Raw genomic sequence first — 16,691 nt, 5'->3', positions numbered from 1 at the left:
CCGAAAAAAGTCCACAAAGACTCTACCGATCACCCAAAACATAGATCGGAACCGAAAAAGTCGGCACCAAAGCCACTTTCGGACAATGAAGAACTTTTTTGCCCGGATCCCACGCAAAAAAGGATTTATATCAATCCAAAAACCGGACATGTCACTGCTGTGCCATGCAAGAAAAGGAAGCTGGATACAACACCTCCTCCAGCCCCCATAAAGAAGAAGGACTTTGCCACCTCACCCATTCGTCCTTCCTCTCCTATATCACCTCTCATCCCACCCCCTCTGCCCCCACCTCCTTCTCCTCTACCATCTCCTTCACATACACCACCTCCACAGGATGATGATGATTATTTAGGGGGAGGGGGAGACCCGGATGACCTTAATGATCCTAATGATCCTTTCACACTCCTGGATACGGCACCCTTAGATGACTGGGCTTACCCTTTACCTGACATTCCTGATCCCACTACATACCCCTCCAAACCCTCCTCTCCTGATGACCACCTAGGGTTTGGACAGCTGATAAACAGGGCGGCACTGTTCCATGGCGTCACCATGCACTCAGATACACCTGAAAGAGGACTTTCTTCTCGACACATTTGAGCAGTCGCAAAAATCAGTTCAGATCCTGCCCATGATTAAAGGTGTCATAAAACACGCCACTGAGGTTTTTAAAGACCCTGTTAGAGCTTAACCCCCGAATTGAAAAAAAATATAGACCGGCCCCACAAGATCCCGCGTACATTAAGGCACAGCTCCCTCTAGACTCTTTAGTCGTTTCAAACGCACGAAAGCGGGCTAACTCCCAAACAACAGGAGACACACCGCCCCCGGACAAAGAGTCCAAGCTATTAGAGGCCTCAGGCAAAAGGGTTGCAGCACAAGCTGCTAAACATTGGCGTATTGCCAATACACAAGCCCTATTAGCCAGATATGATAGGGCTCATTATGATCAGCTAGAAGATCTTTTACAACACCTGCCAGATCAGTACAAATCCCAGGCCAATTACCTCATCCAAGAGGGAAAACTGATATCTAATGCATCAATCAAATGTGCATTAGACGCAATGGACACTGCCTCTAGGGCGGTCAACACAAGCATACTACTTAGACGCCACGCATGGCTACGTATTTCAGGCTTTAAGCCGGAAGTACAAACAACCATTCTTGCTCAACCATTCAACCAAGAGCAACTATTTGGACCCGCAGTAGACACTGCACTAGAGAAGATGAAGAAAGATAATAAGACTGCTAAATCAGTGGGAGCATTACAGTCTCCACAACCCCGAGGCCCCTTTCGACGCTCCTTTTACAGGGGAGCCTCCAAAATGTGGGAACAGACACCTCTTCCACCTTCAAAACCTCCGCACAAACATCCCCTAGCAGAGGATATTTTAGAGGAGGATATAGGGGAAACAATACCAAGGGCCGAGGACGGGGCAATACCAACACCCGCACCTCTCCAGCCACTAAACAGTGACTTGCCCCCACTCCACCCCCAGACCATTCCACTCCAGTCGGGGGAAGACTCCAACAGTTCCTACCTGTCTGGAATTCCATCACAACAGACAAGTGGGCAAGACAAATTATCCAGTTTGGTTACTGCCTCAAACTCACAAACACCCCCCCCCCCCCCCCACACATACCACCCACACACCGTCCAATGTCACCACACCATCTTACACTCCTCAAACAGGAAATTCGGTCCTTGCTTCAAAAACACGCAATATAACCAGTTCCACTCCAACATCAGGGTACAGGAGTATATTCTCTATACTTCCTAATTCCCAAAAAGGACGAGACTTTAAGACCCATACTGGACCTCAGACTACTAAACCAGTACATACACTCAGATCATTTCCATAAGATCACTCTCCAACAAGTCCTACCACTACTTCAACAAGGCGACTTCCTTGCCACATTGGACCTCAAGGACGCATACTTTCACATCCCCATGCATCCCGCTCACAGGAAGTATCTAAGATTTGTGGTAGACGGACAACACTATCAGTTTACAGTCCTCCCATTCGGAGTAACAACTGCACCCAGGGTATTCACCAAATGCTTAGCAGTAGTGGCAGCGCATCTCAGGAGACAACAAATCCATGTCTTCCCGTATCTCGACGATTGGCTCATAAAAGCCAATACTCTCGACAAATGCGTTCTCCACACTCACCGCACTATTCAAACCCTACACGACTTGGGATTTACCATCAACTATCCCAAATCTCAACTACAACCCTCCCACATACATCAATATCTGGGAGCTACCATAAATACGTCCAAGGCCATAGCTTATCCCAGCACAGCCAGGATAGCCAACATACAAAACCTCATCTTAAAATTTGAAACTCAACACTCTCTTCCAGCAAGAGTGTTTATGCAACTGTTAGGCATGATGGCGTCATGCATCTCCATCGTACCCCACGCACGACTTCAAATGCGTCCCTTGCAAGAATGTCTAGCACAACAGTGGAACCAGGCACACGGACAACTTACCGATCTGGTGTTGGTGGACAGTCGCTCACTTTGTTCACTAAAATGGTGGAACACAATCAACCTGTCCAAAGGGCGACCGTTCTTAGAGCCTCTTCCACAAGTAGTGCTGACCACCGACGCATCTCTCACAGGGTGGGGAGCCCACCTCCTCCAACACACCACTCAGGGCAGATGGACCATTCAACAAAAACTGCTCCATAGCAATCACCTAGAACTTCTAGCGGTGTTCCTAGCACTGAAATCCTTTAAAGTACATCTAAAGAACAAAACTGTCCTCATCCGCACAGACAACATGACGACAATGTATTTCATACAAAAGCAGGGGGGGACACATTCTCTCCAACTGTCCCAACTCGCACAGAAAAGCTGGAGATGGGCAATTCCCCAAAACATCTGCCTGCTAGCGGAACACCTTCCAGGGGTTCACAACCAGGTTGCCGATCTCCTAAGTCGTCAGACACCGCAAATCCACGAATGGGAATTACACCCCAAAGTCCTATTCCCATTCTTCCAAAAATGGGACCAACCAGACATAGACCTGTTCGCCACGCACAAACGCAAAATGCCCAACCTTCGCCGCCAGGTTTCCACACCCACAGTCGAAGGGCAATGCAATATGAATAAACTGGTCAGGCAGATTTGCGTACGCTTTTCCGCCTCTCCCACTCATTCCATTTGTGGTACGCAAGCTCAAACAACAGTCGCTAAAACTAATCCTAGTAGCTCCCACTTGGGCACGTCAACCCTGGTTCATGACACTTCTGGAACTATCGCTAGTTCCACATCAAAAATTGCGCCTTTCCCCGGCCCTTTTAACCCAGAACCATGGAGAAATCAGACACCCAGATCCACAGCAACTGAACTTGGCAATCTGGCTCCTGAAGTCTTAGAGTTCGGTTACCTCAACCTCCCACCAGACTGTATGAATATCATAAAAGAAGCTAGAAGACCTTCTACTAGGGCGTGTTATGCTGCAAAATGGAAAAGATTTGCCATTTACTGCACTAACAATGATATACGTCCACTGGATGCTTCCATCCAAAACATTATTTGCTATTTACTACACTTGCAAAGATGCAATTTAGCGTATTCCTCCATACGTCTACACCTAGCAGCCTTAGCAGCCTACTTACAAAATAGACAACACCTGTCCCTCTTTAAGGTACCAGCCATCAAAGCCTTCATGGAAGGTCTCAAAAGGATTATTCCTCCAAGATTACCACCTTCCCCAGTGTGGAATCTAAATATTGTTCTAACAAGGCTCATGGGTCCTCCATTTGAACATATGCATAAATGCGAACTGCAGTTCCTAACATGGAAAGTGGCTTTCCTTATCGCAATCACATCCCTGCGAAGGGTAAGTGAAATACAAGCCTTAACTCTTGAAGAACCATTCCTACAACTACATCGTAACAAAGTGGTTCTTAGGACAAACCCAAAATTCCTCCCTAAAGTAATTTCCCCTTTCCATCTTAACCAATCAGTCGAGCTACCAGTCTTCTTCCCTAATCCAGACTCAGTAGCTGAGAGAGCCCTTCATACCTTAGATGTTAAAAGAGCCTTGCTTTATTACATCGACAGAACCAAACCCTTTTGCAAAACCAAACAGCTGTTTGTTGCTTTCACTCCACCACATAAAGGCAACCCCATTTCCAAATCCGGTATAGCCAGGTGGATAGTTAAATGTATCCAAATATGTTACCAGAAAGCTAAACGCACTCTTACAGTTCCCCCTAGGGCGCACTCCACGCGTAAAATAGGGGCTTCCATGGCATTCTTAGGGAACATTCCCTTAGAAGATATTTGCAAAGCAGCCACATGGTCTACCACACACACCTTCACTAAACATTACTGTGTTGATGTGCAATCCAAACAACAAGATTCAGTAGGCCAAGCTCTCCTAAAACCTCTATTCCAAACTGCTGCAACGGATACAGGTGACCACCGCTAGGGGAGACACTGCTATATAGTCTATCCTAAGTGTGTGATCTGCAGCTCATATGCCTCGAACGGAATATGCTACTTACCAGTATGCATCTGTTCTTGGCATGTAGAGCTGCAGAGCCACACACGCCCACCCTCCTCCCCGGGACCTGTATCTGTTCCAGCATTGTCTTAATTAGACACTACACATGGACATCCTTTCTCTTTCTTCTTATACACTCCATCATTTCCCATCATGGCGAAAAACAATCTGAGGATGGAGTGGATGCCCATGCGCACTGTTGTCCAGAGGAGGAGTCACCTATCTCGTGACCAAAAGGCTTCTTCCGAAGACAACAACAACCTGCAATCATCCGAGCCCAACACCAGATGGCGATCTTATCCTAAGTGTGTGGCTCTGCAGCTCTACATGCCAAGAACAGATGCATACTGGTAAGTAGCATATTCCTTTTATCCTTCTACACTGGCAGAAATTGTCTTTAGCCTAAGATGCAAAATAAAAGAGTATGGCCACAAGAAATTGCATGATGGATCGTTTAGAAAGGTGAGGTATGTGAAAGCTAATCAGCCTTTGCCAGCAAGAGTGACTACTAATCCTACAAGATTCATGAAGGTCGTATATTAGAGTAGGGAGGTCAAGAAAAGTTTTGTGATGTCCTGTGGGAGAGTGAAGAACAAGAATAGAAGTTTCCAGGCGGGGGGGTGCAAGGTGGAACCTATTACTTCTTTTACTTATTTGGGTGTCCTCTTTGACAGAACAGGCTCATGGGCCCCAGCAGTTAAGGCCAGGTCTCTACTTTTTACGAAGTCCATCGCGGCTCTTTCAAATTTTTCCAAAAAGTTAGGAAAAAGACCGCCAGACATGTTATTGAAGATCTACCAGGCAAAGTGTGTAAGCATAGCAATCTTTGGGGCAGCTATCTGGGGATTCCAAGATTTTACATCAATCCAACGTATGGAAAATGCCTTTCTGCGATTCATTCTAGCTGTTCCAACTAGTACACTGGTTTTCATTTGCCACTCTGAATTAGGAGTCATCTACATCTCTGACCTAATTAAAGCTCAGCCAGCACTGCTATGGCATAGAATTTGGACCGCAGAGAGTACGGGCCTTAATAGGGAAATAATAAAGGACGCAAAGAGTTTAGATAATGCCCGCAAAATTTTATGGTTGAAATATATCGAGAATTTTATGCAGGACATTGGTCACCCTGAGTATTTTAATTCGCCCGACAGTATGAACCTTATCAATCGGAAGGAGTTTAAAAAAGTCTGTATGACCCACCTAGAAGGAAACAGGTTGATGCTTGAGATGAATAAACCAATGGTGGCCAGACATCAATTAATTAATACAACGCGCAATATTCAACCCTATTTGTTATACGTTCTGGGTGGATATGACAGATACCTCCTGACAAGATTTAGGTTTGTGTCTTTCCACCACTTAATTACTTACCCAACTATCAATGATTGGTCAAGAGATCTATGTCTATGCCCCTGTGATAATGCTTCAGCCCAAAGCACGATGCATGTGGTCTTTTTTTGTAAGTTTTATACTAACGAGAGGCATAGATGGTTAATACCACTTTTAAAACGGGGAGGTTGGAGGCAATGCCGCCCTGCTTTTATGTATTTACAACTGTTGGATAATTGTTTTTGTGCTGGATCTATGGTGGGCTTCTTAAAGAGTGTATTGAGGACCAGGAAAAATCAATTCAATTGAATTGTGAGAAACGTACTGGGCTGGAATAAATTAGTACGATTAGTGGATTATTCGGGAAGTTACAGAATGTTCATATGCTTATTTCTTTTTTTTTTTTATAGGATTTTACCTACGAAAGTTGAGGACTGATGAATTGTAATATTTAACAGCTGACGATGTATTCTCTTTTTAAAATGTTTGCTTTTATGATTTTAATGTTTAAAATCGAATAAAGCTTGTTTTGATTTGAGTAGGGAGGTCACAAACGTCTACCTACAAGAACTTCGACAGTAGAATACAGAACCACTTTGTAGTCATGGTAACTATATATTTACTTTGATACAGTGGTAGTTTATATGTTGTGGTAAATATTTTTGTGACGCAACGTGGTATTCTGGTAGTGTACCTTCATGACTGTAGTCGCCGCTCTCCAAACTAATTCTTTGACCCAAGAAAGATTTACATCCGCAGAAAGCTGCAAATATTTTGCAAACACTAGAACGATAAAACTGATACCACAGCAGAGATGCAGGTGGGACAAGCTGTTTTGAAGAATTTGTATAATCCACTTGATCCTGCCTCGCTAGATAATCTGTTTTCTATATGATTCTAAGGATGTGAATCTGCAAAAGATCCAATGCTACAAAAGAAATGTATTGCCTGTAACTCTTAGTCTCCAGCATTGATAATCTTTCATAGTTTCACACATGAACGCTCTCCTTCCCGTTGAGGCATATAATGCATTTAGCACATCCGGTATGCAGACTTTGAGGTGCATTTTTAATGCCGACAGATATTTCGCCGTCTGCACTAAAGCACCTAAAAACACAGCTCTGCAGTTGCAGGTGGGGGAATTCCTGTGTGCTGCAGGGAAAGGGGGGAACTGTTAAAGGGAGAAAAAAAAAAAGCCCGGTCACTGCGGGACAGATACTGACATGGAGAGTGTGTTGGTCCCGCTGTGAAATATCCTCCAATAAGTCAAGTATCTGTAAATTAGCTCCTGGGAGTAGAGCTTAAGTCCCATCAACATACAGGCTGAATTGATAAGCTCTGAATGATATGGATGGGCTGCATTTTATTGTGCTACATATTGACTATACTAAGAATTTAGCACATCTTGATAAGGGAATAATTTAGTGAATGTGCATTTGTGAAGGACGCAAACACTGGATACTGTCATTACAGGTAAGTCATCTTTTCTTCTTACCTGTTCCTTCCTGAATTGTTAAAGGCTGAGAGGCACTTCAAAGGAGAGTGGGCCTTTATTGATGTGAAGGAAGTGCACAAATTGTGGCTGTCTGGTTAACTCATGCCAGGAATCTTAGCCTGCTCAGAAATGTGTGTCCCTCCTAAGCTAGATCCTGGAAGGTTGTGTGCTGGGATTCTTCCCACAAGGTCCCAGTTTACTATTGTTTTAGTACTTTTGCGAAGAGCTCTGTAGGAAGGAGGTCGCCCGGGCAAGGGCATTTTGTGCAAGACTTTTCAGAAGTGAGACCGTTGTCACAGAAACCAAAAACCTATCTCACATCGGGGGACACTGCTATTGGCTTTTTTGCCTGTCTGTAAAGGAATTGACAAAACTGCAGTACAAGATCTGGAGAAGGAGGTAGGTCTGAGAACCTGAATCTGGTAATGGTAGCTGGGAACAGAAATCTTAGCCTTGCATTTGCTTCCATGAGGGAAATGCCTTTGACAAGAGAGGAAACATCAACTTTACCTTTCTCACTGAAGCTCTTTCTGCCTATTTCTATTGCAGGAAAACATGGAGACATTCTCCCAGTGTCCAGAAGCCAAGAGCATCTGTTGCAACTGAAAAGAAAGGTTTGTTTGGAAACTATCTGTAACAATTATGAAATGTGGTGTGAGGAGGGTTGAGGACAGGCTAGATTTACACATTCGCATATTAATAATTGCCTCTGGTTTGCTCCATGCAGTATTTTTTTCTTTAAACAGACACCACTCCTGCTGTTGTTGGAGTGTTGTGGGTTGTGGTGACATTGAGAGCCGTGAGGTTTTGAGTCCTAAGACCGGCATCTACCTATATGGCTGGAAGTATATGCCCCTGATGTTATCCAAATGATTTTCTTATAATCTTTTTGCTGAGGTGGAAGGCCAGGTTGTATGGCTGTTAATTTAGTTGTCCTTAAGCGCCTGACTCACTGAACTTTGTGATGACTCAAACATCAGCTCCTTTGTTTTTCTTTTTTTTAAACTATTTAAATAGCTATGTTTGTGTGTTACACTGGAAACAACGGCCAATTTGTGATATATTGGATGGCTTTGGAGAGGTAGTGTCACAGGCAAGATTCTCTCTTGAGGAAACCTACGATTTTCCAGCAGTAAAATGTCCCTTCCTCTCAACTTATTTCTAAAATCAGGTGGTACCTTCCTGTAAATATTTTGCTAATCTCTGCAGCTAATCTTCCATTTTGTTCCTGCTTTCAATGGGAGCCCAATGTATTTGTGTTAGCCGAGTGTTGAGGGAAAGGCAGCCCCTTATATTTGCTTTCTGTTTGCTGGCTCTTCTCCTCAAAGACTTTGAGAAACAGTGAGAGGACATTAGCCTGGTGCCAAAATAAGCATAGTTCTCCAGAGAGAACTCAGTCAGAAGTGTACCTCCTGCCTCTCAAATACTCAACAAGCATTTACAATGCAATGGTCTCGGCATTGTTAAAGTTAGAGCTATTGGCATTGCTCATGACATTGTTTTTGTCTTTAAAACATTTAAAGAAACGGCAATGTTATTTACAATGTCAATAGCTTAATCACTCTCAAATGCGAGACATATTGCATTTGCACCTACACACAGAGCCACACACAGAAAGCCACCCACACACACACAGCCACTCACATAGCCACCTACACACACACACACCGAGTTACCCACACAGAGAAAGCCACCACGCATAGAGCCACCTACAAAAAAAGCCACCCACACAGAGCCTCCCACACGCACACAGAGCCACCCACACGCACACAGATTAGGGATTATGACTTTGCTGTTTCCACTCAAACTATACAGGTAGAACTGGTCCTGCCACAGACAAAGAGAATTTGCTTTGAATCTTTTATATTAATCCCAATTAATGCCCACTGGCCCTGAGCAAAGCAGCCAACAGCTGAAGACATACAGGCGTTTAAAGGTGCTTTACCCTTTTGCACGGTGTACATCAGCATGCATTACATAACAGAAGGGCGAGTTGCTTAGGTGATGAAGGTGCAATGAACCTATCAGAGCTCAATGGACAGGCCTGCTGTGTGCAGGTTAAAGAGTAAGAGCGAGAGGTAAGAACGCAACCCGATTACGTCCTTTGTGTAAGTTTGCATAACGATATTTGTTAAATAAGCTATATATACGGCAGAGTGATCTTTTGGGCCACTACTCTAATGTAGTTTCAATGTCAACAGGCTTTCAAACATGATATAGTTCTGATTTTATACAGATGAGCCATCTAACCATTTTCCACATGAAAAATACAAGTTATGTACTTTAAATTAAGACATATTACAGGCAACACAGCTATAAGCTTCCTGGAATTATTTTCAAAATCAGTCTGTCTCCAAATAAGTACATCTGCACTTCACTTTCTCAGTAAGACTTATGAAGTGCGCGCTGTGCAGATGTAGTTAGAAGGCCACATCCACTCACACCAGTCCTCGGACACAGGTGGCGGCCCATCCAGAAATTTAGAAGCCATTATACACACGCAAACCCATGCCCATGGTTAAGAACTCTAAATATCGTGCCTAGGTAGACCCACCCATGTGATTCTTCACTCCTCCCCCAGATTATCTGTCAGTCCTGGCTCCCCTACCTGCCATTACTGCCAAACCCCACCCCACCCCCCGCACACATCGCCTCTTCAAATTCATTAATCGTTAATCCGGCGTCCTTTGTTCACAATAATTATGCTATAAATCTTGCTTTCATCTGTACTCCACTGGAATTATTTTTTTAAAACAAAACCCTTCCCCTGCAGTCCTTTAAACTGCGCAGCTAGAGAGCCCCTGGTCCTGGGGCAGCGCATAGAAGCCCGCCCTAGCTGCCTCGGCTGCACTAATCCCTTGACGAGGTCTGATGGTATTACTGCGTAATCTCCTTTGTCACCCACTGTTCCTCATTGTTCACTGGGGCTCAGTGACCCAGGAGAGGGCAGGCACCCCTAAGGCAGCGGCAGGCGAATTCTGGGCTCGGAAAAATGATATTCTTGTACAACTGTCTCATTTCTCAATTTGTGCCTCTCAGAACTGTAACATAGATTAGACAAGAAACGCCGGACTAGTGCAGATATATCGCATGGTATGGTCCGAGGCTGTTGATGAGATTTCACCAACGTAAGAGGCACTCACTTAAACAAAGCCATGGATAGGAACTAGTGAGAAATGTTGGAGGCTTAAAAAAATGGTATTATTAAGTGAGAGATTGGAAACATGCCTAGTTCCCGAACCTTCTTTGTGGGGTGGGAGGCGGGACGCAATACAGAGGGAGCGATGGAGCGAGGTGGGCCAGAGGAAATATAGATGTAGGAATAGGGTAGGTAACATGGAAAGATGGAATAGGAGTCGGAAGCAACACAGACCACTGTGGATGCGAGGGAGATGCCGGGAGCAAGCAGATGGACAATGGAAGCTGGGGGCAAGCAGATGAGAAACAAGGGAGGAAGGGGGCTGTCGCAAGTAGACAGACAGCGGAGGCAGCAGTTACACGAGGAAGATAGCTGAAAAGGACACACTTTTTTGTAAAGTTCTGAAACAAACAAAAAAGTAGCACCTATAAAAAATATACGGTGAAGGGACACAAGTAATGCATCCATGCTCCGGGACAAACACACAACAAATACTGGCAAAACTGTTGCCTTACCTGGCGAGAGCCAAGAACACCACCACCTTCCATCGAGGCGAAGCAGAAATGCCTCGGAGAAAGGCAGCGGCGGTTTCGGATTCGGGGGCGTGTTTTTCTTTTCTCTCCTCTTGCCATTGGCTGGAGGAGATAATTAGAAAAATAGCAAAAAACACGCCCCCGAATCCGAAAAGGACGGGGCCTGTTCGGAGAGACAAACCTCTTCTCCAATGGCTGGCCAGCATTCACGAGGCCAGCCAATGGAGAAGAGGGGAGAAGAGGGGCGGGTTTAAGCCCCTCTTCTCCAAGTCATTAAATCTCGGAGCGAGACTGCGCAAGCGCAGCCTTCGAGCCGAGACCTAAAAATGGAAAATGTGGAAGTTACAACTACTGAGGATTAGAGTGAAGGCTACAGTCCTGACCTCAGTGATAATTGTGCTCAATCTTTCTGAAAAATCATCCCCTCTCATGCATGACAAAAAGGGTGATGAAATAGGTTTTGCCACCTAAATTGTACCCCCAAATCGGTAGTTCTGCCTCTGCCTTCAATTACTTCTCCCTCATCTCTGGCATCTTCCTACTGATTATTACACTACTGAATCCCTCAACAATGAAGACTTCCTTGCCTTGTGGACAAAGCTCTTACCTACAACCGCCTCACTGACGAGGGTCTCCAGTTCATCGGTTGTGTACTCTTGTATGACCACAATGATCTCATCAATGTACAGGAATTCATCCCCAACAACTATCAAGTTATGTATTTTTTTTTAACACAATTTTTATCAACACTTAGAGAAGCAGACACAACACAGCATTAGTCATATTGGCACACAGGAGCAGTAAGTGGAGGTGCAAATCCATTAACAATTGGGATAAGAATGAGTCCGATGCTCACCATCTGCCTTGATGGTTCGGTGTCCTACATTATGGTGTCATTTGAAGTAACAACCAAGAAAAAACAAACAAGAAGAAAACACATTTTTTGTTGGCAATTACTTAATTTTTATCCACTTTGGGCACCCACCCTATGCCATCAATGATTCATTAATTGACTAGGTTTTACTTATCCAAATACAAATGCAGTTCCCTAAGTAGATCGTGCTAGATTAATGCATGGTTGCCTTACTCCCGAACTGTTAGAATGGTCTTCCAAGCCCTAATGTTTGGTGAGGTATTCACTTTTAAAAACAAGTTAGTCATTGACCATATATTCTAAGTCCTATTAAGGATCAGTGGAACCTTCTCATCCAGTAAGCGCGCCCAGTACTGCAGTCAACTGAAAATTCAGGTCCTTGAAATGTATTGCCTCTGGGGGACGTTGCCGTGGGCTCCCCTAATAACTGACAGATAATCCTTCTACAGGAACATTTGACCTGGAAGAGCTTTTACAGCACCCACCACTTTTGCCAACACAAGAAGTTTGTATTTGGAACGGTTTCTCTTGCCAACTATTAACAGTCGTTCTTATGAGTTGAGGATAGCAGCTCATTTCCCTATAGTGACTATTCGACTTTTGAGATTTAACAGGGTGACAGCTGCTGCCCATGTAATGATATTGAGCTGGTGGGAAATTAAAACGAGGGGCAGTCATACCATAACACATGATATATGTGTAACCTCTCATCTCGCACCTAGAATCTGAAAGAAACACGTTAGTTAGATTCCTCACCTTAGAATATCCCCAGGCGTCAGACTGGATCCGGAAGATTTTTCGTCAGCAATACCCCTTGCGCGTCGCTAGGCGTCGTCTGCGGCTCCGCGTCCGTCGTCGGTGTCGTGCGCCGGAATGACGTCGTCGGAGTACTTAGACGCCGCCCTTGCGCGCTGACGTCAGTTCTTCTTTTTTCCGCGCCAGTAAGCGCAGATCCGGGAGAGCTACCCCTTTAGTCAATTTTTTACTAAGTTTTTGATCCTTTTTGATCTTGTCTCGACTCCGGTGCCGGTAGGATGCCTGGTTTTAAAGCCTGTGCTGACTGCAACCGCTTGATGTCGGTTACGGACCATCACCGCCGGTGCCTTTACTGCTTGGGCCTCGATCACGACGCGGAGTCGTGCTCGGACTGCAAGGCCCTGACCTCGAAGGCTAGACGGGAGCGGTCCCGTAAGCTTCTCGAGATTCGCCACTCGGCCCCGCGCGCCTCTCGATCCCGGTCCAGGAGGAGGTCCAAGGATCGGTCGCGGAGCCGCAGCCGACGTCACCATCGGTCGTCGGGATCCAAGTCTTCGGGTAAGTCGAAGCATTCCAAGAAGTCCAAGAGGCGACACCGCTCTTCGGACTCCCCTTGCCGGTCGCGCGACTCGGCCGAGGGTCAGGGTGGTTCCACCCCCGCGGCTCCGGCGGAGCCGCAAGCGCCGCGCACGTCCCCATACCCTCCGGTCCCTGGGACTGACGCGACGCCGGCGGAAGTCAGTGCCTTCCTCTCGGCCATGAGGAACCTGGCTCCGCCGTCGGCGCCCGCTGGTGCGCCTTCGGGCCCCGCGGACCCGACTGGGCTGCCTTGCCTGCCGGTGGCTCCGGCGCCGTTGACGGCTCCGGCCTCGACGCCGCAAGCGCCCGAGGGACCCGTTCTCGAGTCCCCGCCGACGCCGGTCGACCTCGTCACGCCTCCTCCGCCGGCGTCGACACCGGTACCACCCCCGACGCCGACGCCGACTCCGCTCGACGTCGACCCCGGTTCAGTCCCACTCCGGGCCCGGCGCCGGTACGGCGTCGATGGACGCCGCGATCGGCGCCGCTAGAGACACATTATGTCTATCGCCCGGCTCCGTTACTTTCTCCTGTATACCAGGAATCGGATGATGGGGACAACTGGGAGGGATCCGAGGATCCTATGGCCGTTCAGGCTCAACTGTCACAGGACTGGGCAGATGAACTGGGGGAGGCCAGTGGCCTGGATACCTCTCCAGACACTGGATTTGTCTCTCCTCCGACTGTGGCTTCGGAGGAGGGCGCTGCTTTCTCTGTGGTGCTGCGCAAGGCGGCCGCAGCCCTTGGGCTCGAGCTGCCTGCCGTGGCTGTGAGGACTAACGTCCTTACTGAGGTGCTTCAGTCTGCAGCAAGCTCCACTGAGCCTCTGCTGCAATTCAATGAGGCCCTCATTGACGTTCTGCAGGGCACCTGGTCCAAGCCCTCCACAGTTCCTCCTGTGGACAGGAACGTCGCCAGGCGCCACCGCCCTGCTCCGGGCGACCCCAGTTTTCTGTCCCAACACCCTACCCCTGAGAGCCTGGTTATCCAGGCCTCCACCTCCCAATCCTCTTTCCCGACCGCCCCGCCGGACCGGGATTCCAAGAGACTGGAACAGTTTGGCAAGAAGCTGTTCTCCTCCCTTAGTTTGGGCCTGCGGTCTTTGAACACCGCTTGTCTCTTGGACCGTTATTCCCACTCTCTGTGGGATGCGGTGGAGGACGCGCTGCCCCTGTGTCCGGAGGAGGTCCGGACACGACTTACCCAGGCTCTGGCCGATGGGAGGGATGCCGCGCGACATGCTATACGATGTGGGCTTGACACCACGGACTCGCTGGGTAGGGCCATTTCTACCACAGTGGCGCTTAGACGTCACGCCTGGCTGCGGTCCACGTCATTTTCGGGCGATGTCCAGAGCACTCTCATGGACATGCCCTTTGATGGCACTCGCCTTTTTGGCGAGAAAGCGGACAGTGCGCTGAATCGCTTTAAGGACTCCCGGGCTACAGCCAAGTCCTTGGGCCTCTCGGCCCCGCGGTCGCAAACTTCCGCCTTTCGCCCCTTTCGTGGCCAAGGAAGGGGTGCCTCCTCACGTGCGCCTAGCCACCGGCCGCAGAACCAACCAGCGCGCGGTTGCGGACGTGGTTTCCGCCGAGGCGGTTCTGGAGGACGACGAGGTCAGCTCACATCCACCCCGGCAGCATCCGCCTCAAAGCCTTCCTAGTCCGAGCTTTCAGGCCCATTCCACGCCAGTGGGCGGCAGAGTTCGCCATCACCTGCTCCACTGGCGGTCCATCACATCGGACAGGTGGGTGCTGCAAATCGTCCGAAGGGGCTACTCCCTCCCCTTCGAGACGACCCCTCCAGCCATGCCACCGCAACACCACCGTATCTCGGGGGATTATTTCAATCTTCTCCACGAGGAAGTTTCGGCCCTCTTGGCCAAGGGGGCCGTCGAGCGCGTTCCGAGCCCAGAAGTAGGTCGTGGTTGTTATTCCCACTACTTTCTGGTTCCCAAGAAGGGCAAAGGGGGCCTACGCCCTATCTTGGACCTCCGGAACGTCAATGCCTTCCTTCGGAAGGAAAGGTTCAAGATGTTAACTTTGGCTCAGGTTCTAGCTGCCCTATACCCCGGAGACTGGATGGTAGCGTTGGACTTGCAGGACGCATATTTCCACATCCCCGTCCTGCCGGCCCACCGGCGTTACCTGCGGTTCACGGTGGGCCAAGAGCACTTTCAGTTTACCGTGCTCCCCTTCGGCCTCACCAGTGCCCCTCGGGTGTTCACAAAAGTGATGGCGGTGGTCGCAGCTCATCTGCGCAGATCAGGGGTTCCAGTCTTCCCCCTATCTCGACGACTGGTTGTTGAAGGCGGGCTCGCCCCAGACAGTCGTCTCCCACCTCCAGTCTACGGCGGATCTCCTGCATTTGCTGGGATTTTCCATCAACGTGCCGAAGTCACACTTGAGTCCCTCTCAGAAGCTCCTCTTCATCGGAGCGGTTCTCGATTCGGCGCAGTTCCGGGTCCATCCACCGGAACAGCGGGTCCGGGATATACAGGCCTTGATTCCCATCTTTCGGCCTCTATCCTGGGTTTCGGTCAGGCTAGTGTTGCGGCTTCTGGGGCTGATGGCCTCCTGCATCCTACTAGTGCATCACGCCAGGCGGCGCATGCGGACTCTGCAGTGGGACCTGAAGTTTCAGTGGGCCCAGCATCACGGCAACCTGTCCGACCATGTCTTGATCTCGGAGGGCACTGCACAGCAGTTGCAGTGGTGGCTCACGGACCGCGATTGGGTCAAGGGCAAGAGCCTCTCCCTTCCCCAACCGGAGCATGTCGTAGTGACGGATGTGTCCCGCCTGGGATGGGGTGTCCATATGGGAGAGGCGGAGATCAGAGGCCTCTGGTCTCCGGCGGAGTCTCGTCTCCACATCAACCTGTTGGAGTTGAGAGCGATCCGACTTGCACTGAAAGCCTTCCTTCCCTCTGTCAGGGGAAGTGTCGTGCAGGTGTTGACGGACAACACCACCGCCATGTGGTATTGCAACAAACAGGGCGGGGTGGGGTCGTGGACCCTTTGTCAGGAGGCTCTGCGCCTCTGGACATGGCTGGAACACCAGGGCGTCACCCTAGTGGTTCAACATCTGGCAGGCTCTCTGAACGCCAGAGCAGACGAACTCAGCCGCCGGTGCATGATGGATCACGAATGGCGTCTGAACTCCGAAGTGGCGCAAGGTCTCTTTCAGCAGTGGGGAGAGCCTTGGTTAGATCTATTCGCCACCGAAGAGAACGCGCAATGTCAGCAGTTCTGCGCGTTGGAATTTCCAAGGCGGCACTCGCTCGGCGACGCTTTTCGTCACGAGTGGAGTTGCGGTCTGTTGTACGCCTTTCCGCCTATACCACTTCTGCCCAGAGTGCTGAAGAAGATCAGGCACGACCGGGCCCAAGTCATCTTGGTGGCTCCGGATTGGGCACGAAGGTACTGGTATCCCGAGCTACTCAGTATGTTGACCGATCCTCC

General features: G+C 48.5%; 1 protein-coding gene across 5 annotated transcripts in view; it reads left to right on the top strand.

Annotated features, from left to right (window-relative positions):
• UTP4 (UTP4 small subunit processome component) overlaps positions 1–16,691 on the top strand; it is a 158,367-nt gene that overhangs the window by 91,961 nt on the left and 49,715 nt on the right. For all 5 annotated transcript variants that reach the window (XM_085638684.1, XM_085638682.1, XM_085638683.1 and 2 more), the window contains exon 10: positions 7,899–7,963. In XM_085638684.1, coding sequence (XP_085494810.1) covers positions 7,899–7,963 — 65 coding nt within the window. The remainder of the gene's footprint in view (positions 1–7,898; positions 7,964–16,691) is intronic.

Source organism: Triturus cristatus, chromosome 12 (assembly GCF_964204655.1).
Source record: "Triturus cristatus chromosome 12, aTriCri1.1, whole genome shotgun sequence".
In the NCBI taxonomy this organism is placed as follows: domain Eukaryota; kingdom Metazoa; phylum Chordata; class Amphibia; order Caudata; family Salamandridae; genus Triturus; species Triturus cristatus.
The sequence above is the reverse complement of the archived record's forward strand: the minus strand, read 5'-3'. Positions and strand labels throughout refer to the sequence as shown.